The sequence below is a fragment of the Apostichopus japonicus genome, chromosome 8 (assembly GCF_037975245.1).
Source record: "Apostichopus japonicus isolate 1M-3 chromosome 8, ASM3797524v1, whole genome shotgun sequence".
Classification (NCBI taxonomy): Eukaryota; Metazoa; Echinodermata; class Holothuroidea; order Aspidochirotida; family Stichopodidae; genus Apostichopus; species Apostichopus japonicus.
In genome coordinates, this window is record NC_092568.1 from 4,504,681 (window position 1) to 4,526,933 (window position 22,253).

A 22,253-nucleotide genomic window follows, 5' to 3' on the forward strand; every position below is an offset into this window, starting at 1 on the left:
CTTTGTGAGATATGTCAAACTCTTTAAAACACGTACATCTTGATAGTCAACCAAATGGTAATGTTACATTCTTGTGGCACTCTATCTCTACATTTTGTGGAATATGTCAAACTCTATAAAACACATCACGATAGTAAACCAAATGGTAATGTTTCATCCTTGTGGCACTCTATCTCTACACTTTGTGAAATATGTCAAACTCTATAAAACACATCACGATAGTAAACCACATGGTAATGTTTCATTCTTGTGCACTATCTCTACATTTTGTGAAATATGTCAAACTCTATAAAACACATTGTGATAGTAAACCAAATGGTAATGTTTCATCCTTGTGGCACTCTATCTCTACACTTTGTGAAATATGTCAAACTCTATAAAACACATTGCGATAGTAAACCAAATGGTAATGTTTCATTCTTGTGCACTATCTCTACATTTTGTGAAATATGTCAAACTCTATAAAACACATTGCGATAGTAAACCAAATGGTAATGTTTCATTCTTGTGGCACTCTATCTCTACACTTTGTGAAATATGTCAAACTCTATAAAACACGTACATCTTGATAGTCAACCAAATGGTAATGTTTCATTCTTGTGCACTATCTCTACATTTTGTGAAATATGTCAAACTCTATAAAACACATTGCGATAGTAAACCAAATGGTAATGTTTCATTCTTGTGCACTATCTCTACATTTTGTGGAATATGTCAAACTCTATAAAACACATCACGATAGTAAACCAAATGGTAATGTTTCATCCTTGTGGCACTCTCTACACTTTGTGAAATATGTCAAACTCTATTATAAAGCAGCTTATTACTCTTTCACGTAATACTGTCATAGCAATATTGCATTTTGATCCACCTATCACTATTTACAGTTATTCCTCGATATCTAAGTTTCTCTTCATCAGTAAATGAATTTTCAGTTGTTTATGCTTTCAAGACTGTGACAACAACTTTTGCTCATACTTTTTTTTTCTTTAATATGTTGAGGTTAGGCCTACCGTAGCTACTGTATCTGCATATAGAAAATATGGTGTCATCTGCCCAGATAGGCTTAGTGTTGGAATTGTTTGTATTAATATTAAGGGACTTAACAAGAAATAAACAGTTCATGCCGAAGTTAATGTTTCAACCAACTGCTGTAACATACAGATTAGACTTCATTAGTTTTCAAAATAAAAAGAAACTGTTAGCAAACTGCTTATCCACTAAAGAGCCAGTGTAAATTAATTAGGTTTCATAAGGAATGTGTGATGTCTTAACCTGCATATTGTAATTCAGTGCCACATTTAATAGTTGCATTTATAAACTTCTCTTTGTCTTCAGGTCCTTCTGCGGTTGCTATGGATTTTACATTCCCTGGTTACGAACACCTTTATGGTATACCAGAACATGCCGATACATTAGCACTGAAGACAACTAAGTGAGTGCTCTGTCCTTGATGCTTGTAATGAATTGAAGTTAGAAGAATCACACAGCACAAACTGCACAGTCTTTATTAGATTAATGTTATCAAGCCATTGTGAGACATCAGAAAGCAACTTTCATGAATAACACAAGATTTTACCATTAATTTCTGTCTGGTATCAAGTACAATCTACATACATTGAAGTTATTATTATCACTTCAACATTGTAATTTGTCCATGGTTGAGGTCAGCTCAATATTAAAAGCTCCAGAAATAAGAATTGATCGAAGAGTTCTCTTCTGCCTTCAGTGATTGTACAACCATTTTGGTTTGTTCAAGTACTTTTCATTTTGTTTTTGTTTTTTTTGGGGTGGGGGGGTAAGGGTAAGGGTAAGGGCTGTGACTGTAGTGGGGCTGAGCTGAAAGCAAGGTTTAGGGTAACATTCAGTTCCTATTTTTATCCAAAGTGTATGGTTTGGTTCTTGTTTTTGAGTGGTACTGTATCATATCTAAATGAAATGATACAACTATGAACTGTTCTTCTGAAATGGAAACTTTTTCATATGTTAAGTTATATCAGTCGCATCGGGAAACCTTTGTTACATCTTTTTGTTTTCAGATCAGACGAGCCGTACAGGCTATACAATTTGGATGTATTTGAATACGACCTAGATAGCCGCATGGCCTTGTATGGGTCTGTTCCATTGATGCTAGCTCATAAGTGAGTACGCCTTCATAGGTTTTCTGTGTACCTTTAATTCTATAGGAAGGTCAGATCACCAAATGACAGATATCTCGTTTAATGTTAGCAAATAAATACAGGGAGATAACATACTTGACTGGCATAGTTTTCATCAATGGCTGTGACCATTATTTATATACATTCTGGTACAGAAATATCATAAAAAATTTATCAGTCTTATTGTATTTTCATCTGGTAACAACAGTGTGTGACATCACTGTTGTACATTAGTTGAAAATGTTTCATTATGTAGAGTTTACACTGGTCTGTGGACCACCTTGGTTTATGAAAAAGGATGGGATTGTCATGGATACATGAGAACAATGGACTATGGTCATAATGGAATGTAGTCTATATAATGGAATGTAGTCTATAGTTCTAAGCTTGTCTATATGGAATTTCATAGATTGTTTCAGTATTACATTAAGATTAGAAATGTTTTGTATCCTCAGAAACAAAGTGATTGTGACCATTCAGGCACACACAATGCTTACGTTGATTTGAGTTGCTGTTAAGTGAGATAGAAAGTTAAATGTTATTTTGTCGTGATTATCTTCACAGTTCTGATCGTACTGTCGGTCTGTTTTGGTTGAACGCAGCAGAGACCTGGATAGATATCACATCAAACACAGCAGACAAGGTAAAGAACAGGCTTTTTCATTTCTAATTTGTATTTTCTAAGCATCACTCATTAAAGGAATCTGGCTATCTGCTCTAGTTGCATTGAATTCCAGATTTGCTAGTCGATTTTTATTAATGGTTACCTCATTATCTTGTCCCTCACACATACTTGTCTCTCACACATGACACACAGAAATTTATTATTTATTCCATCACTAATATCTGCATCTAAAGTAGCTGGTTGCCTTTTGTGCAGTTTTCCCAGATCCATTTGTCATAGAGTCATCAGTTAATTAGCGTTTCAAGCATTTAATTATACTGACAATTTCCAGCCTTGAGTGAAAAATTCCTTTTCTAAAGGCCTTTTGTATATCAAAGAAAATTTTACCACAGTATGGTATCTTTGGTACAGTAGTGTGAATATTTTGCAGAATCTTTTGTGTTAAGTGTATTTGCATGGCAGTATATACTATATAATAGTGTCTTGTTAAGAGAAGTCACTGCTTCAAGTTGCAAATAAACAGAGTTATTGTTGCTGTCAGAGAGAAGTCGTTCATTATGTAACACTTGCTTTAGTGTTGTATGATTTAACTAGACACTTCCCTACAACTGTACAACAGTAATCTCAATGTTTGTACACATCAACGATTTCATTTGTCATCGATCTCATGGGTTTATCTTCAGAGTATGTTTGGAAGAATGATGGACTATGTGAAGGGAGACCAGGAGGTTCCCGAGATGAACACTCACTGGATCTCGGAGAGCGGTATCATTGATGTCTTCTTCCTGATGGGTCCAAAGCCCTACGACATCTTCAGCCAGTATGCCTCTCTGACTGGGCTACCGTACATGCCTCCGGTAAGTCACCAGCCAAAAGATTAATGGTCAGAATAGGGTATTGTCTAAAGGCTAATTATAATACTTACATGCCACCTGGTTTAAGAACTGTTGATTTGAATGTGGTATTTACAGCTTAAAGGAATCTGATAATGTACACACTGCACATAAGTCATCAGTTGAACAAATTTCAGGATTGTAGTAGGTTATTCCCAGTTTAAAAGCATAACTGATTGAAACATAACATTATAGGTTGAGAGACTAGGATGACATGAGTGTACCCATCTGTTCAGTCCGTGAATTTAGTACTCTCACCTCATCCCTCACGCCCCATGTAAACCTTTCCTTCCTACCTTTATTTGCCTCTCCTAAGCAAACCAGTATAATGGGTAAAGACAGTTGCCCCCACCTGCCACCCAATGCTATCATATTTCCCGTCAATCACAGATATTGCTTTCCATTTAATCCCATTGTTTGTTGTTTTGGTGTTGACAGATGTTTGCTCTGGGATATCATCAGTGCAGATGGAACTATAACGATGAAGAAGATGTGAAAACGTAAGCAAACCTTTAGAAATATCTCGTTATATTTAGAATCCTTCTTTTTTCTCAAATGGTTGAAGTAGTTTAGTTTTACTTTTGTTTTCTAATATCAAGTAATTTTTTATATTTCATTATAATTAAGCACTTTTATGTCTAGCTTGTCTCTCTGCATTGTTTTAAGTTATTAATATATTGTTTTTTTAATTTAGTAGTTTTCTTTCTCATATGTTACATTTCTTCATTGGTAATTGTTGCTTGCTGCCATCATGTTTCTTAATCTGTTAACATCAAGGATACATGGTATATGTAAAATCATGGGTACTCTGTTATTTTTATCAAGTGAGCAACATGTTTTAGTTGAGTTATCAGAATTTGTAAAACAATGTATTAACATATATCCCCCCTCCCCCACCCCGAGGTGCTGACATCCTAAATATAGCTTCATTAGCATTCCAGACATTGAGCATAACTATTTTGAAGGTGAAAATCTTGAAAACTGGAATGGCGATAGAAACAATTACTAGCACTCAAATTTTATTTTTAGTTGGTCTGTGGCCGATCAAGACTACAATTCATTCTTGAATATGTTTATATCTACATTTTTATTGTTATGGTTATTATGATTGTTGTTGTTATGATTATGCTTCACCCTTGGTAATAAATTTTACAAACACTTGTGTAAAATTGAGCCACTTTGCATTAATAATAATGATATACTTTTCACCAGAATTCTTTTGTCTTTTTCAGAGTTGATGAAAAGTTTGATGAGCATGATATACCGTATGACGTCATTTGGTTGGATATTGAACACACTAACGGAAAGAGGTGAGTGATATGAACTGGTTTGAATTCTAATCAGTTATCAACTCTAATTATGCGGTTATTCTGCAGTTTTATCAATCTTACAACTGTTGTTACCCACAATATGATTGCAATGCATCACACTTTCACATTTTCAACCAAATAAATATAAATTTAGTGAGTAATTCATTCATTCGTTTTTATTCTTAAAAGTTTTATATCACCTCGATACTTTTTCATATTAGTAATTATTATTGGCATAATTATTCAAAAGAAACTTGAATAGACAAACTGATGTACTACATGTTTAGTGGTGACCAAATATTGACCACACTCTTGTCACTCCTATAAACTTTTTTTCTCTCATTTTTGTTAAAATATATGCCTTGGTGCCCCATTCAATAATCATTTGAAATTTGCCTTGAGTGCCTTGCCATGTTATTGTCTCTCTTGATCTTTAATTATAGCTCTATATGTAACCTACAGAGGATTGTAGAGTGAATATAAAAATTGGGTAAATAGCTAATACAACTCCCCCACCACCTACTCCCCCCCCCCAGGACACACACATCCTTCTTCTCTCAACTTGTTGGAAAGAGAGGAACAAACATTAATTGATCTGATTTACTTAAAAGTGGAGTTATTCCTAAGTTTGGACAGTTTTAAGCAATAAAGTTTTGACTAATTACACCTAAACAATTATTGAGTATGATAAAGTCAGTCATGGGTGTATTTGTGCTTCATCCTTTACTGTGTATTTCTTATTTCACGCAGATACATGACTTGGGACAAACATAAGTTCCCAAACCCAATCGAAATGCAGAATAACATCGCCTCCAAGGGTCGGAAGGTAAGAGAGATGTTGCCCGATAAATCCAGTAGTTTACATGAGTATGCCAATTTCATCACATTTTGAATGAACCTATCGGGGTATTATCTGTCTTGAAATCTAGTATCCAAACTTAGAATTTATCAACAGGGAATACTAGTGTTTGCCTTCAAATATGAACTTGGTTATTAATGAGCAAACTACGGCAGTATTGTGCAGTCTTTTCGATGTTAATTATTACTATTGTAAACTGTAAGTTTGATCCTCAAAGGTGAGTATATCCAGGAGGCAAATAGTTTTGAAATCATTTTGGTCATTTTAACTTTAATTTTTGACCCAGTAATTTGATCCTAAGACACTAGTAGTCAAAGCCATCCACTAATTGTAGCTCATTATTTGTAAGATTCTTCAAATGGGGGGGAAGTCATATCCCCAAGAGTGGAAATATCATATCATAAAATGACATATCCCCAACACTGAAAATATCATATCATATCATAAAATGACATATCCCCAAGAGTGGAAATATCATATCATAAAATGATATATCCCCAACAGTGAAAATATCATATTATAAAATGACATATCCCGACTTTGAAAATATCATCATAAAATGACATATTCCCAACAGTGGAAATATCATATCATAAAATGACATATCCCCAACAGTGAAAATATCATATCATAAAATGACATATCCCCAACAGTGAAAATATCATATCATATCATAAAATGACATATCCCCAACAGTGAAAATATCATATCATATCATAAAAATGACATATACCCGACTTTGAAAATAATAGTTTTTAATTGCTAAGAGTACTAGGCATCCCTATGCATTTTGATTTCTATGATATGTTGAAGTCTCGTTTATAGGTTGTGATTGCAGATTCCTCTTTTGAATAAACTTGTTGTCACTTCCTACTGATGTATTCATTCTTTCTTTAATTAGTTGAATATTCAAATGAGCATTGAATCTAATTTGCATGTGCAGATGGTGACCATTGTGGATCCACATATCAAGCAAGACAATGGATACCATTTATACAAGGAAGCCAAAGATCAGGATTACTTTATAAGAAATAAAGACAACAATGAGTTTCAAGGATGGTGCTGGCCAGGTACAAACAACAAAAGAAAACAAAACCCTTGCTAACCTCTTTACTTTTTGCCTCCACTATTAACCCATCTCAGTTTCCTGACCATCCTTGACATGGTTATGCCAGGTATGATACATATATGTTAAAATGCAGCTTCCTCCCTCACTGTGGATTGATTATCAAAATTAGGTATCAAAATTTTTATTTTTATTTTTATTCACAACTTGGAAGATACTTTCCAATGTCTCATAGTGAGTTTTCTTCTTTCAGAAATAATGAAAAAGAAAAGAAGAAATGTTGGTACAGAGGTCTGAAAGAAAATGTTTGCTTCACTCTTCACTTGTCTGTTTCGGCATAATTATTGGCTGTGATAATTTATGAATATTCACGAGTATGCTAATGTGATGTTAACATGTTTACATCAAGGGATTTTATTTTGTAAAAAGCAAAAGTACAGAATATTGTCATTCTAAGATGTTTCATACCTGGCGTAATCATGTTTTTTTTTGTGGCCCTTTTATACTTTGCCCTTTTTTCATAATTTCATCACCTTTTTTTACTTTCTCCTTCTGATATCTATTTTGATACTTTTCCAATTTTTCCAATAATGCTGCCCTTAAATAGTTAGTTGCAACGCTGGATCCACATCTGAAAAGATGTAAGAAATATACACTGTACAGAGAGGCCAGAAGTAATGGCTTCTTTGTGCAGAATAGCGCAGACAAAGAGTATACTGGTTGGTGTTGGCCAGGTGAGTAGGTAGTTTACCAAAGACATATATACTAGTAGAATGGAGCACGTCCATCTCAGAACCACCTGGCAGCCATGTCGTGTAGAGTGTCTTGATAAAATCTCCTCTCAAATCTACACACTATGGACCAAATTTGGTATCCTTGCTGACTTTTGCTTTACTTTGGGAAACAATAGTACATTCACAGAAGTTCACAACTAGTTTCTTCGGTTCCATATTAATTTAAGGCAGAACATTTTGATAATAGTTTCATTGAAAAAGTCAAACAAACCCTCAAATTTCAAAGATACAGGAATTGTCGACTGTTACATTTTACCATTTATTTTTGTTTGTGAATCCAGTTTCCTTTTACCTCAATTATCTCAATGGAAATGAAGGAGACCTTGACATCCTATGAACAAAAGCCATGCTTTATTCGGGCCTTCCTGACCTCCACGAGGTGCTTATTTCAAGCCTTGTGTATTTGTAGTAATGAGAAGTTCATTTCAACCATTAAACCATTCAGTTACAAGATGTTAAGTCCAGTTCAATAGTTGTATATTTTCTAGCAAAAAGAGAGTTGAACTTCCTGTGAATCGTTCATGAACTATTTAATGATATCCTACCTTTGTCAGACTGGCAAGGTTGAATTCCCTTAAAGGCTAGAATAAACTTTACAACCATGACTGCTTCTGAGTGATGGTCTATCTAACAGACTAGAACATATGTCCTTGTGATTGTGGTCTGGTGTGTACAGTAGCTTGCATTGCAGTGAAGTAGAATAGAAAAAAAAAAGAAAAATTATTTTGAACAAATTCATATCTGACATTGGGAAATATTAATATATGCAAATTGCTATGGCTTTCAAAAGCACCCTTTTTAAAAAAAAATCACTCTTTTAATAACATCTTACTTCTGGCTCTTCTTATCATGCTCTTCTGCAAAAACAGTAAATTTCAAAATCTTGTGTTTTTTTGTAAAACCATATCCTAAATTTTCATTTCAGTATTCCAAATCTCTCTTCTTTCTTTCAATCTTCAAATTGGCACATCTTTTATCTTATTGCACTGATTAGATACTGGTAACATTTACATGCTCTGTGAAGATTGTGAAATGTCTGATCTCTTCTCTATATTACTATTACATATATGTGATTGGGTTCACTACATGGTAAATAATGCTCCATGGCACAGCTTTTGCCTTCAACTCACTCAATAAAACAAAATCCACCCTTTGTTGATCTTTAAATATTCAATGCGTTATAGCACCTTTGGAATTTCACATGAGATTTAATTTTCTCAAATTTATGATTTCACTAATCGTATCAGTAAACATTCAAGCTTCTTTATGATTAAAACTTTTCCATAAGTGAACACCTGTTTTTCTCTTGCATAAGTTATTGTTTTGAACCCTCTTAGTCGGAGACGGTTAGAATTATGTGTAGTAATAGTGTTTAGTGTATGCAACAGTGTTGTAGCTGCTCTATAGGGTCTTGCCAATGTTTAGTTATTCTATAGAAATTGAAGTGAAATGTGTACTGTAGTATTTTGTGATATTTATGTCAAAAGTTTTGGATATTTTTGTAAAAGAAATAACTTAACTTATTTTCAATATTATTTAACAAGTTTACTCTCTGTTCAAGAATCTTTGATAATTAGTGATTGATATGCAAACAAAATGGAAATCCTTTTTTTTTTGTATTGGCAACCGTAGTTTTGTATCATATTCTTGGCTTACTCTATGTTCGAATTTGCTAGTGGGTGTTTGTTGGGCTAAACAGAAAACTGTGAAACCCATTATTCGTGTAGTAGTTGGATTGCTGTGAAAATTCCAATCAGTCTTATGTACCCTGACCAGATTTCAAAGAACTTCCAAGTTTAGGGCTGTGAAAGGTCTCCCTTTACATGCATTACATTTTTCAAAACTTTTAGACAATGCTCGCAAATCTAACTGACGGTGATACCTCGAAAGAATGTAACAGGACTTTGACAAGAGTTATATCAGCTACTCATGATAATCTCACTGGGCCATTACTGGTGGTTATATCAGCTATAATCTCACCGGGCCATTACCGGCGGTTACATCAGCTATAATCTCACTAGGCCATTACTGGTTGTTATATCAGCTACTCATTATAGTCTCACCGGGCCATTACCGGCGGCTATATCAGCTACTCATTATATCACCGGGCCATTACTGGTGGTTATAGCAGCTACTCGTCACCGGGCCATTACCGGCTGTTATATTACCTCACCGAGCCATTACTGGTGGTTATATCAGCTACTCATATTCTCACTGGACCATTACCTGCGATTATATTTGCGACAACAGTTTTTTTCTTGTGGATTTTACTGTTTAATGATAAGTTTTCACAACTGTACATTTTGATAATAGTTCAGCATCAGATGCCAGGTGGACATTCACAAAGTTTTCTCATAGTTGATTGTCATTTTATCAGTTGAAAGCCATGCTTTATATTAATGAGACAATGTCTTTGTTGTATTCCCCCCCCCTGCCCCCTCTTTCCCTAAACACAGGGTCATCTAGCTATCCAGACTTCACCAGGGAGGATGTACGTGCCTGGTGGGCCAGCAAAATGTCCCCAGAGCTGTACGAGGGTTCCACTCACAATCTCTTCACCTGGAATGACATGAACGAGCCCTCAGTCTTCAATGGTCCTGAGGTCACCATGCACAAAGATGCCAAACACGCTGGAGGATGGGAGCACAGAGATGTTCATAATATCTATGGTTTTTATGTGGTGAGTGTGTGGAGGTGGATAGAAGAGTTGAGCCTTCTATTAATAAAGTAGCTGGTTGTCTTCTAACATCATGTTCCAACTCCCACTTCAGGGGTTTGTTCAAATTACTTGTGAATTCATATTAAAAGACTGGAGTTTTTCTGCCCTCTTCGCAATGATGCAGTTATTCACCGTGAGAGTCTTGTCACATATTCAGCCTGATTCCTGTATGCAAAGAAGCTTTAGGCTTGGTATATTTGGCATAAAAGATTAAAAGGTTTAGTCAAAGTACTGATATTGGTTTTGGAAAAATGGGAAACAGGAAAACAACTTCATCAAGACTTTAAACATCCTTTGTCACATTCATGCAAGATACAGATTCTGTTCAAGATTTATGGATGATGGGAAATATTTTGCTCAGAATGCAACCATCTTCTTCATAATATTTTGATTCCAAAGTTGCTGTATTTGTGATATAACATTTCCCTTGTTGACCAAATGTAACTTAACGACGATTTACCATCACCTGGTTAATAGCGATACTTCAAGGATAAGATGTCAACCTATGAATTGCTTCAGATCTGAGCAAAGCAAGTGGTCAAAATAAAACAAAACTGTTTGCAAACTGCTTATCCACTGAAGAGCTTGTGTAAGAGAATGTGTAAAAGTAAGAAGGCCTGATGTTTCGATCCTAGCAGGATCTTCTTCAGAGGCTTGTCATTCAGCCTCTGCAGAAAATCCTGCTAGGATTGAAACGTCAGGCCCTCTGACTTAACACAAAGCAGGTGGTGACAGCATGGTGCCATCATTTCAAGCAGTTTATCACAGAAACCAAAGTTTCTTTCTCATGTTTGTTCACAAGGAGGGTAAATTTGTATTAATCAATCTGTTTTTCCTTTCCATTTCAGCACAGAGCAACAGCTGAAGGGCAGATTGCCCGAACGGATGGCCGTGAGAGACCATTTGTCCTATCTAGAGCATTCTTTGCCGGCTCACAACGTTATGGTAAGTGGACAATAACACCAAGTGAGTGTGAATCAAATATACAACGTCCTAGTGTTTACTCAGCAGTTGCTTGCTGTGGGGAATCACATTGTGTCGTAAAACACTGTTTTGTCTTGTCGTCCTCGTAGGTGCCATCTGGACGGGTGATAATGCTGCAGAATGGTCACACCTGAAGGCATCCTTGCCAATGTGTCTTAGCATCAGTATCGCGGGAATACCTTTTATCGGTGGTAAGTGGTTTTGGTTTCTTTCTGATTAATATGAATCTTGTGTTCCTTTGAGTCTTTACTTTGATCCTGTTTTACTGTTTTTCACAGAATAGGTCTGGTGGGTTTAAAGTAGATGTGCAAGTAGAGCTACTATACAGTAGACCATAGTTTTATAATAAAAATGATAATTATTATTTTTATCGTAAGTTTTATATGTCTGCTTTATAATAATATACAAACTTTCATGTTGACCTGCAATACACCAGACCTCCATTAGCACATATGAATCTGATAGATACCTGTCGGCCATCAATTCCATCCATGGTGACCTGCGCAGCTCCTTTTATTGTGATTATCACACCTTGCTTTGCTATTCTCCTTATCGAGGGGTTACTCTAGGACATACTGTTACCCTGTCCATACCTAAACTTAAAGCAACTTTGTCTCTATTCTTAAGTTGTTACTATGTCATCTGCATTCCATGAAAGCAAACGATCCCTGTTTCTCAATGTTAGTTGTTGATCCTCCTTTCAGCTGACGTAGGAGGCTTTTTCAAGAACCCGGATACAGAACTTTTAACGAGATGGTATCAAGTAAGTAACAGTTAGAGTAGGCTACATTTAATTATTAATGATAATTAATTAATTATTAGTATTAATTATTCACTTTGTGTGCTTTTATATGGACTATTTTTTCAGGTGCTTGGTGAATTAGTACTAACTCCTACAACTGTAGTTAGCATAGCATAATACCTGTATTATGATACCCAAACTCCTTTAATGTTGAATACATTTTGTAGTTCAAATTGTAATCTTTTCGGATAAAAGATTTTGCACATAGATTTAAAAAAAAAAAACTTTTGAGGTGCAATGGAATCGGCGTTTGTCTTTGATATCAGTGGGCAAACCTCAATACTTTTGTCTTCTAAGATCTTCTGAGAGGGAGAACACTTAGCAATCTGCTTATCTACTGCAGAAAGTTAAATATGTACGTAAAGGTTAGAGGGCCTGACGTTTCGCTCCGAGCATGATATTCTTCAGAAGCTAACTCAGGCTTCTCCAGTTAGCCTCTGACATTTGTGGAAATATATTTGCCAGTTGGGATTAAATTAATTTGTTATTTTTTAAATGTTTTGATGTTAGCTGTTGTACTCCTGGTAGAATTCACCTGTATAACTGTCATGTGATTTTTGTTTGTTTCTCAGGCAGGAGCATATCAACCATTCTTCAGGGCACATGCTCATCTTGATACTAAACGTAGGGAACCCTGGCTGTACCCAGAGGAAAACACAGCTGTGATTCGTACAGCCATCCGTAATAGATATGCCCTACTACCATACTGGTACACACTCTTCTACCAAGCTTCTCAAACTGGTGTCCCACCAATGAGGTAACAGACTCATTTTATTTTTGGGAGGGGGTGATGGGGGTGGGGAGGAGAGTACCAGTGGTTGTGCCTCTTCCACTTCTGTTGATTAATTTGGGATTTTGTAAGATTTGCACGTTCATCAAGGTTTTAATCTTGTGTGGACATAGGGCTGGAGGGGGTGGGGGGGGGGATGGAGGGAAGACATTGAGGGAGGGGTCTGTTGGATACTACCCATGTAGGATGCTACTAATCCAAATACTAATTCCTTTTGAGACAGCTGACAGCAGACTGTATCCAATCACAACCTTCCTCTCGCCCGTCCTTTTTGCCAGCACACATACAAGCAGATATTTCCGTTAGTTTGTGATCTATTTACATGCAAGTCAATCTTACCACACAGAATTCAGTTGTCATTCTCACTTCACAACTTAAGGAAATCTTTGATAAAATGATGGGTCATATTTGAATTGAGTGTACCTTACTTTGTTTGTAGAGACACACTAATTAATGATTTAGATTGTTAAACTTCAGATTCCAGTCATCGATCAGGTTTAAATTATGCAAGTCGTCTATAGTGTTTCATGTATTAATTCATGGATTGAGATGCATATAATGATAAGTTTCAGGAAATTGCTTGATATGTAATGTTTTGAGATTATTAAAAATGAGATACAGGTCATTGATCCGGCTTTGATTTATATCGTCTGCTGTGTTTCTATTCATAAATTGAGACGAGATGATGTTAATTTAAGTTTAATTATTTCATATTCTAATCATATTTTCCCTCTTCCAATACAGACCTATGTGGGTGGAGTTTCCAGAAGACAGTAAAACATTTGCCATGGAGGATCAGTATATGATAGGTATGACAGTATGAGTTAAATGTTAACATCATGTGAGAGGGGTGGAGTGAAGGGTGGGGAACAGTGACTTTACAGGGGGCGGGGTGGAAGCTGACAGTAAAACATTTGCCATGGAGGATCAGTATATGATAGGTATGACAGTATGAGTTCCATGTTAACATCATTTGAGAGGGGTGGAGTGAAGGGTGGGGAACAGTGACTTTACAGGAGGGGAGGGTGGGAGCTGTCTGTGTTTGAAATCTTATGTTTTTAAACCATCCTTTATTTTATTCCTCATATAAAGGAACAATAAATAAACAAATAAACTGACTAGGAAATTATAAAGATTTGAAGGAGACTTTATTGTTATAAATGTATTCACACTGGTGACCAGCTATGCGTATTAGGTATAAAAAGATTGCTTTACACACTTCCCTATCCAGCCTCTAGCTGGTGGTACTTGGTGTTACTTCTTTCCGAGGGTACCGGTCAGAAACCATGGTACCCTGCAACCGCTATTACTGCGAATGTATAACCAGAGAAAACAAACCAGTATCATTGATACAATCAAGAAAATTACTCGGAACAGTTTCAAGAGTTCAACAACGCAATTCAGTGATGTTTTCATATGTAATGAACAGAAAATACAGATGGCAAGTAACAGTAAAATTTTGGAAGATCAAACATCATTAGCTAGAATGGTATTTGAACCAATGACCCCAAGAATAAAAGTCCTGTGTTTTTTGTCTGGTTGGTAGACTAAATCTGTGATAGTTGTGGTTATATGCCTCATTATGCTAATTACTTTTGTAGTTCATGAATTATCATATTTCATAATCATTAAAATGTTTTTCACTTTCATAAATTAATCATGACTTTAATTTAATAATTACGACTATATCATTTGTTCTCTTCTTTATTCAAGGCTCATCACTTTTGGTTCGACCAATCACCGATGCCGGAGCGACGTCTGTTTCCGTCTATCTGCCGGGACAAAACACAGTAAGTATGAGTGGTCTGGACAATTAACATTCATTAGTACTGCACAGGGTTGGCAGTAAAGCTTAAAAGCCTGCTCACCCACCCAAAAAATTGGTCATTCACAAAGCCAATAAATCCAGGCTGGACCAAGGCTCTTAAAGGTACGAGGTTTAGGTATACCATTGTTGTGCAGTTATTACAAGATTTAAGGGTGAGTGTTTGGAGGAGATGCCATCTGGCTTGAAAAATCATTGTCACAGTTTGCATTCAGTATTGTCATGTGGGTGCATCCATTAATGTCATCCTTTCTTGCCATGTAGGTGTTGCATGCCATTTGAAAAAAAAATAGTACAGTTATTTGTTTGCATCCCATTTTGTTTGTTCATCTTGTCACTTTCTGCAACCCTTGTTTATACCATTTCTTGAATCATGGTATCTCAACAACATTTGCCCAACCATGTTGTGATCTATCAATATTTCTTTTCTCCTGTAAAACAAAAGTCTACTCAATTACATGGTTTGTTCTCTGTTACACATTCTGCCCTTTTTTACATATTTCCTGTTCTGTTATATATTTCCTGTTCTGTTATATATTCCTGTTCAATTACATATTATGCATCGTAACATCAAGCTCTGCCAAAACAAATTTGAATGAAACTTTATAATAATAATGTAGCAGCTGTTACATGCATCACTGGGAATGTCAAATACCAAAGTTTACCTACTGTAATTCAATATTCTTGAATCAAGACTAAATTCAAAACCAAGATATTGGAAACAGCAACTTGTGAAAACCAATTGTTCTTTATCGATGATCATTCTCTGAGACTCTGTCTCTGAGACTCAGAATGTTTTCTGTTTGTTACCCATCTTTCACCGGCATCATCACTGCTAATGAGTAAGATAAAACAAATAGAAATTTTTAACAAACTGCTTAACTACTGCCAAAAAGCCTGTTTAGGTATTAAAACATAAAGTTTGAATGCCTGACTGGCAGAATCATCTTGCTTAGGTATTGAAACTTCAGGCCATCCGAACAACTGTAATTACTTCCTGAAAACTAACTGGAACTATGCAGTAACTCCCCCCCCCCCACCCTCTGCAGTGACAGGAGTTGTATCTCACATTCCGTCTCTGTATTACACAATGCATAGTACAGATTTCAAAGAGTGTGTATTGAGAAGCATTCAGCATCACCCCCATAGAGTTTCCGAGGCATAGGTAATAAAAAAATAAAACAATATATGGAGATAGATTTGTACAAATAACTGAGGCTGATTGTGTCCTTCACTTCAGCTTCAAAATAGCCATTACATTTTACACACACACACACGCATGTTTGTATTACATTCAGACCGAGGACCCCATTGTATTTTCCATTGTTCAAATCCACGTACCCTAACCTTAACAATACCCCATACAATAGAATTCTTCTGAGGACGTGGTGATTCTTTAGAAATCACAACCGAGGACCTGGAATTCTTTTGTTCAAGTCCTCTGTCAGAATACAAAACAAACGCATACACAGACACGCACACACACCACACACACCACACAAAGATAGCAAACCGTAATCATGCCATCAAAGATATATTTGATCAGCCGCTGCTGGTCTTCCTTTTTTGTTTGAAATGGCTGTGTTTTTGTTTGCCTATTGCACCGTCTGTTTAAAGCATGCTTGCATCCATCAGCAACACATTTTCTTTTCCCTTAAATCAATGACCAGACCAGCATGGTGAGACACACAGTGGTGAAAGAGGAAACGGTGAGTGGATCTAGGGATCAAGCGTTTGCATGAGCAAGAGATTTAAATCGGGCACATGGAATTATGAGAAGTTGTACATTGTCCTTTTTACACATGCATTCCCTGAAAACCAAATTATGTAAGCAGAAAAATTTATCAGTTGTCTTTCTTCTTTCAATGTGGTTATTGGGAGAATGTTTTTGAGATGGTTGTAACCAGAAAGCAACAGAGAAATGTGTCTTTAGCTTAGCCTGCCGACTAGCTACTGGCTGTAGCTCCCCAAAGGTACCTAAGAAATTGCTGTTTGAAGGACTTTGTGGTTTTATCTTCTGATATACAGTGAGAACATAGCAATCAACACTCAATAAACTGGTAGTTACCTTCTTCCATTGACCTTTACAAAACCACTGAAATGCATGGAAATAAATAAAGAATGAAATCATGAAAAAAAACCCTGAAAGATTGAATATCATTTTTTCTCTGTGTGGTATTTTGCCCTTTCTAATTTCATCAAGTTTTCTCTCTATCCCAATCCAGCGCTGGTACAGAATGGACACATTTGACAAGATGACAGGACCCACACAGGTGTCACTCTCTGTCTCCTTGACAACGGTAAGACACTCCTAGCCAGCTAGAGGCTAGATACCTACCTACCGTACCGTACCTACCTACCTGGGAGAGAGCTTACTGTTGATAAATGATTCAGAAGACATTTAGAATGTTTTTTCTTCTTTCTGTTTTAAGTGAATAGTCTTTCGTACATACCAGACAGGGAATTTAACTACCACGAAAAAATTGTCGGTATAAATTCAGATGGCATTACTTAAATGATTACGTACTTATTTAGCAATGGCTCCTGCTATATTTATAATATTCCAGAGGATTAATCAAGTATTAGTTTGATGGGTTTGAATAAAGAATAATGCCAGAACTTTACAATTTTGACATATTCCACCGTCATGTCGCTGAACAGTTATGATGTGAAATAAGGTTCCATCTTGACTTTTAATTCTGTATTATATTATATTACATTTTATTGTATGATCCTATATTCATAAGATATCATACTGTAGTTAACCAATTAAATTGATAGCCTCAAAAATACTTGATCATATTTCAGAATAAATTAAAGTTCTTTTGAATTTGACAGTCACAACCAAATTTTTTTAATAGCAATTGAGTCAATTATGAAATCTTTGTAATACAAATCAAATGTTTGAAATTAGGAAATACTGGTATTGTTCCAAGGTTCAGAATCCACTGTTTGGAAATGTAACTCATTTCCAGAGATATTTTCACTTCATGGTTTAATTTAAAATCCTCTTGTTCACTATATTTACATTCATATTATCAATTTCTTTGTACTCATTTCAATATTTGCTCAATGTTCTACACCTCATCGGTTTTCTGTGTTTTTAAATGTCCATCCTACTAGGTGCCCGTGTTCCAGCGTGGTGGCAGTATACTTCCCACAAAGGAGAGAGTTCGGCGCTGCTCCAGTCTCGGCGCTGGTGACCCATATACGCTAAAAATAGCTCTAGATGCACAGGTACAGTATGCACAAGAGATTGTTTAGAGGAAATCTTTAATGTGATGATTATTCTCATAAGGGTCTTATATATTTTATGGAATAATTAGATGAAAGCAATTAAGTTTGACGTTTAATCCCAAATGCATCAATTTTTACTAAAAGAAAAACCCAAAAAGAGACTTCAGCTGCTGTTATTATTGCAAACAAAACACTGTTTGTGTTGTTTATGGCAGTCTGCTTATGGATACTGCATTCCTGAGAAAAAGATAGCAATTTTATTCAATTGCAATGGATTGAATTGTCCATCCATTGTTTAATACACCGCCCCCTCCCCCATTTATAGGGGTGCAGGGGGTGTCAGGTTTCAGGCTCATAGAAGATTCTCCCATTTTCACGAACACCTCCTTTCTTACTTTGCAGGGATCTGCTGTGGGCCAGTTATACACCGATGACGGCCACACCTATAATTTCCAGAAAGGTCAATACATTTACAGGCAGTTTGAGTTTAAAGATAATAAACTGATATCAAAGTAAGTTAGTTTATGATTCATTCACTTTTCATTTAAATGCTCTTGAGTTTTTGTGCAAATTGTCCGGAATAGTAGTCATGTGTGGTTTCAGCATAAAGATGGGGGTGGGAAGGGAAGGGTGGCGAAGGGTTGGGTGGGTGGGGGGGAGTTCAGAAGGGGGTATAACACTACATTCCCCTTCCCCTGTCCAACTCCACACAAAAACTTATACTTAGTTCTTATCATTACTCTTTTACATGCAGAAGTAATTATAGAGTTTCATGTGAAAAGATTTTTTTTTAAATTAAAAGTGGAAACAATTACTCCTTCTAATTGTCATTATTTCAACACTTCCATATTGTTCTCTCCTTACAGAAATTTAGCTCCAGTGAGTGAATATAATAGCAAATCCTGGCTGGAGAGAGTGGTCATTATAGGTTTATCAGAATCACCCAATCATGTTTCTCTTATTAGTCAAGGTAAATAATGAGGATTTGTGAATTGTTTTAACTTTTTGCTTTAATAAACAGCGAACTACCTTCTATGAGGTTGAGAGGACCTCACAGCATGTACTGTAGCTAATTTGTAGCCCTATTTGCATTATTATATCATATAATTATCATATAAAATATCAAATCGCAAGGAAATTTGAAATCCAAAATTTTTCACATTTCAGTCAATATGATGGTTGGACATGCAAAATATGCAACTATTAATTCCACTTTATATTACATGAATAAAAAATAAAACCTCTGTGGATGAAGTGTTAACTGGCTGTCCACAAAGTCTGCAAAATTTAATGTTAAAGTTAATGAACATTCAGAATAGCTATAATGAAATCAGCTACCTGTTACCCATTGATGAGCATCATAAGATGTTTGTCATCAACAAACTCTCAGACCATTCAAAGGAGAAACCAATCAAGCCATCATATTTAAAGTATGCCACAGAGATGTTTACAATATAACACCTTTAAACAGCTTAATATAAGCAATCATCCATTTTTGGGATTGCGTCTGCCTTAACATTCCTTCATGACATGTTAACATGTGACAGGCAACTATATGAACATCCAAGAATTGTGTCCCCCATTGATTATGGAATAATAAATAAATTAAATTATAAAAGAACTTGTGCATTTGTACTACAGACTATGCCATGTTGTATGACAATTGCATATCTATTTCTACTCATTCGACAGGTGGTAACACCCAGTCTCTGGAATTTGGTTACTCTGTCCAGAGGGTGCTCTCCATACGTAAACCTGCCATAAACATAGCCGAAGACTTTGAGATCTCTCTCACATAGGATAATCCAGAGTAGACCGAAAAGCAGTTTTTTTTCTTCTTAACTTTTTGAGTAATGTATTTGTTGCTGTGATTCAATGCAGAGGAGACAGTTCGAGATTGCTCTCTGATCATGACAGCTTTGTGACGTTTAATTGTTTTTCTTACGTAACTCGGAGACCAGGTGTTTGGCTATGAGATAGAGACTGGATGCTTGTGAAGGACGGATGGGGGAGATAGTAACATTTCTGTAGTGGTCCGGTGCCTTCATTACTATGCACCTCTTGTTTCTTTGTGTTTGTTATGTTTCTGTTTATGGTGTGTGTAGTAGTATACGGTAACTTTGCATGTCCTCTAACATTGTGTATCTGTGCTGATGGACAATGCAGGTGCTGTGTGTATATAAGGCAAGTTAAAAACACTATCTTAAGTTGCCGTTTTCAATCTGAACAGCCACAATGAAATTAGCCCTATTTTATACAGTGAATGGAGGAAAGGTCAAGTTTGTATATTTTGAGAACTGGTTATGAAATATTTCACCCATATAGAAGAATTTTTAACCGTAAATTTTAATACATGGGTGATGTTGGAGTAAGTTTTACTTTAATACTTGAAGCATTTTGATTCAAGACCCTTACAAGGTAACTTAATCTCATTGAGATAGAATCTTATCAAAAAAACCATTGATGAAATCACACATAGCCGAAGGATAAAACTAAATGGCAGAGCTTGTCATTACAGATGCTCTTTAAGATACCTTATTTTGTACTCTTAAACATTGCAAAGTTACCGTATACCATAATACAACTTATTTCACTTAATGTCCACTTCCAAGTACACCATGGACTTCCAATGGCAGTTCATCGAGGAATCATTTATCAGGGATGTGCTCAGGAATATTTGAGTGTCGGGCAGATTGTGCGGTAGTGTGATCCACACCGTGGGAGAGGGATCTCATGGGTGGGGTACCCCCTCCCCACTGGACAAATGTTGCACATGAAGTATGCTTAGGTGGAGCTATTTTTCCTATTCTGTGCCATGTATTCTCCCAGATTTTGGTTATGGTCAAATTTGTTAAATTATCATCAAAAAAGTGCCGGGCGGAAATGTTTGTGCTGGGCGGCATTCAGAACTGCTGGGCGCAGCCGCCCGGTGCCGCCCAGTGCCGTGAGCACATCCCTGATTTATTTATCACTTCAGTATAGTAGAGTCATTGCCATATTAAGTCTGAAGTAGTTATCTTGATCAACTGATATCTGTTTGTCTGTGTGTCCTTCATTTTATACGCAATCAAAAAAAAATTCCATTGCTGGACTGCATGAGATGCAATAACGGAATGTTTCTACAGTGACAAAGAAGAAAGTAAACTACCCCATCAGAGGTCGATAGGTAAACTAAAGGGTTTCAGTCACAGAGAAGTTCATTGTGTTATCAGATGCTACAGTTTATTTCAAAGACAATATCCGTTTCATTCTTTGTTGGACAAAAGTCTTCAATATTTCTCCAAAACTTCTTATGTTACTTGTGACTTTGAAGATATGTTAGTTACATTTTATAATAAAAAGGCCCACCTTCATTAAGGTCGAAATGTGCCAGGGATAAAGGCTGTATCATGGTAGTGTGTAAATGTCTTTATTTAAGAGCACTAATTTACAAGAGTCGAGAAAGTTTTAGCTAAATTTCTTGAAGTTCTCTGTCGCTGTTGTTTGGTACTCGAAGAGGGGGAAGAATAGTCTCTACGTATCGGTACGATTCATTGAAACAAAACCTCTGATTGGTCAAGGGCATTTCAATAAGACCGCTATGACATAATTTGGCGAAAGACGAGAACCTTGAGTAGCACTGCAATACATTGATTGCGTTTTGATTTTTTCGTCTCAATTTACAAGTTTTGTTACATTGATATTTCATTTAATGTTCAAAAGTATATAACAAAAGGAGAATTCCTCTTGATTATTTTTTGTACAAGCGTTTGCCTTCCACTAACCCCATCTCCTCCTCCAACCTTCTCCTCCTAGGTTGGATGAAATAAAATGGGATGAAAAGTGTAAATGTTTAAGATATTTCAGGTAGAATCATACTAATTTCTTCTTATGCTAAACCTCTGTAGAGCTATAATTTGTACAATTACACTGAATAACAACAGTGCAAATATTTCACCATGTGGAAGAATTGTTATACTAGAATTGGTCTAGCAGCACCTGCAGATTATATCAATTTAACAGTTTTCGGATTTCTGAACAGATTGCTCAAATCCTTTCTTCACCTTCAGATAAGCCACGAAGGAAAAGAAATGTTGATATTCGTCTCAGATCAGAACTTCCTACAACCTTAGATGAACTGTCTTTCAGAGCTTAGTGCAAATAATGGTAACGAGTGATACTCTTAATAATGGCTATTAATCGGTATTTAA

General features: G+C 36.0%; 1 protein-coding gene across 4 annotated transcripts in view; it reads left to right on the forward strand.

Annotated features, from left to right (window-relative positions):
* The window catches only part of LOC139970419 (neutral alpha-glucosidase AB-like), a 35,305-nt gene extending 14,352 nt beyond the window's left edge, over positions 1-20,953 (forward strand). For 3 of the 4 annotated variants that reach the window (XM_071976073.1, XM_071976074.1, XM_071976076.1), the window contains exons 7-27: positions 1,339-1,435; positions 2,040-2,141; positions 2,724-2,802; positions 3,468-3,641; positions 4,116-4,177; positions 4,910-4,987; positions 5,738-5,813; positions 6,790-6,916; positions 10,163-10,386; positions 11,274-11,370; positions 11,499-11,600; positions 12,114-12,172; positions 12,784-12,968; positions 13,746-13,810; positions 14,715-14,791; positions 16,497-16,535; positions 17,052-17,126; positions 17,950-18,063; positions 18,466-18,575; positions 18,930-19,033; positions 19,756-20,953. In XM_071976073.1, coding sequence (XP_071832174.1) covers positions 1,339-1,435; positions 2,040-2,141; positions 2,724-2,802; positions 3,468-3,641; positions 4,116-4,177; positions 4,910-4,987; positions 5,738-5,813; positions 6,790-6,916; positions 10,163-10,386; positions 11,274-11,370; positions 11,499-11,600; positions 12,114-12,172; positions 12,784-12,968; positions 13,746-13,810; positions 14,715-14,791; positions 16,497-16,535; positions 17,052-17,126; positions 17,950-18,063; positions 18,466-18,575; positions 18,930-19,033; positions 19,756-19,862 — 2,153 coding nt within the window. In that variant the 3' untranslated portion in view covers positions 19,863-20,953. The remainder of the gene's footprint in view (positions 1-1,338; positions 1,436-2,039; positions 2,142-2,723; positions 2,803-3,467; positions 3,642-4,115; positions 4,178-4,909; positions 4,988-5,737; positions 5,814-6,789; positions 6,917-10,162; positions 10,387-11,273; positions 11,371-11,498; positions 11,601-12,113; positions 12,173-12,783; positions 12,969-13,745; positions 13,811-14,714; positions 14,792-16,496; positions 16,536-17,051; positions 17,127-17,949; positions 18,064-18,465; positions 18,576-18,929; positions 19,034-19,755) is intronic. The other variant, XM_071976075.1, reaches the window with a different exon arrangement.
* The last annotated feature ends 1,300 nt before the right edge of the window (positions 20,954-22,253 follow it).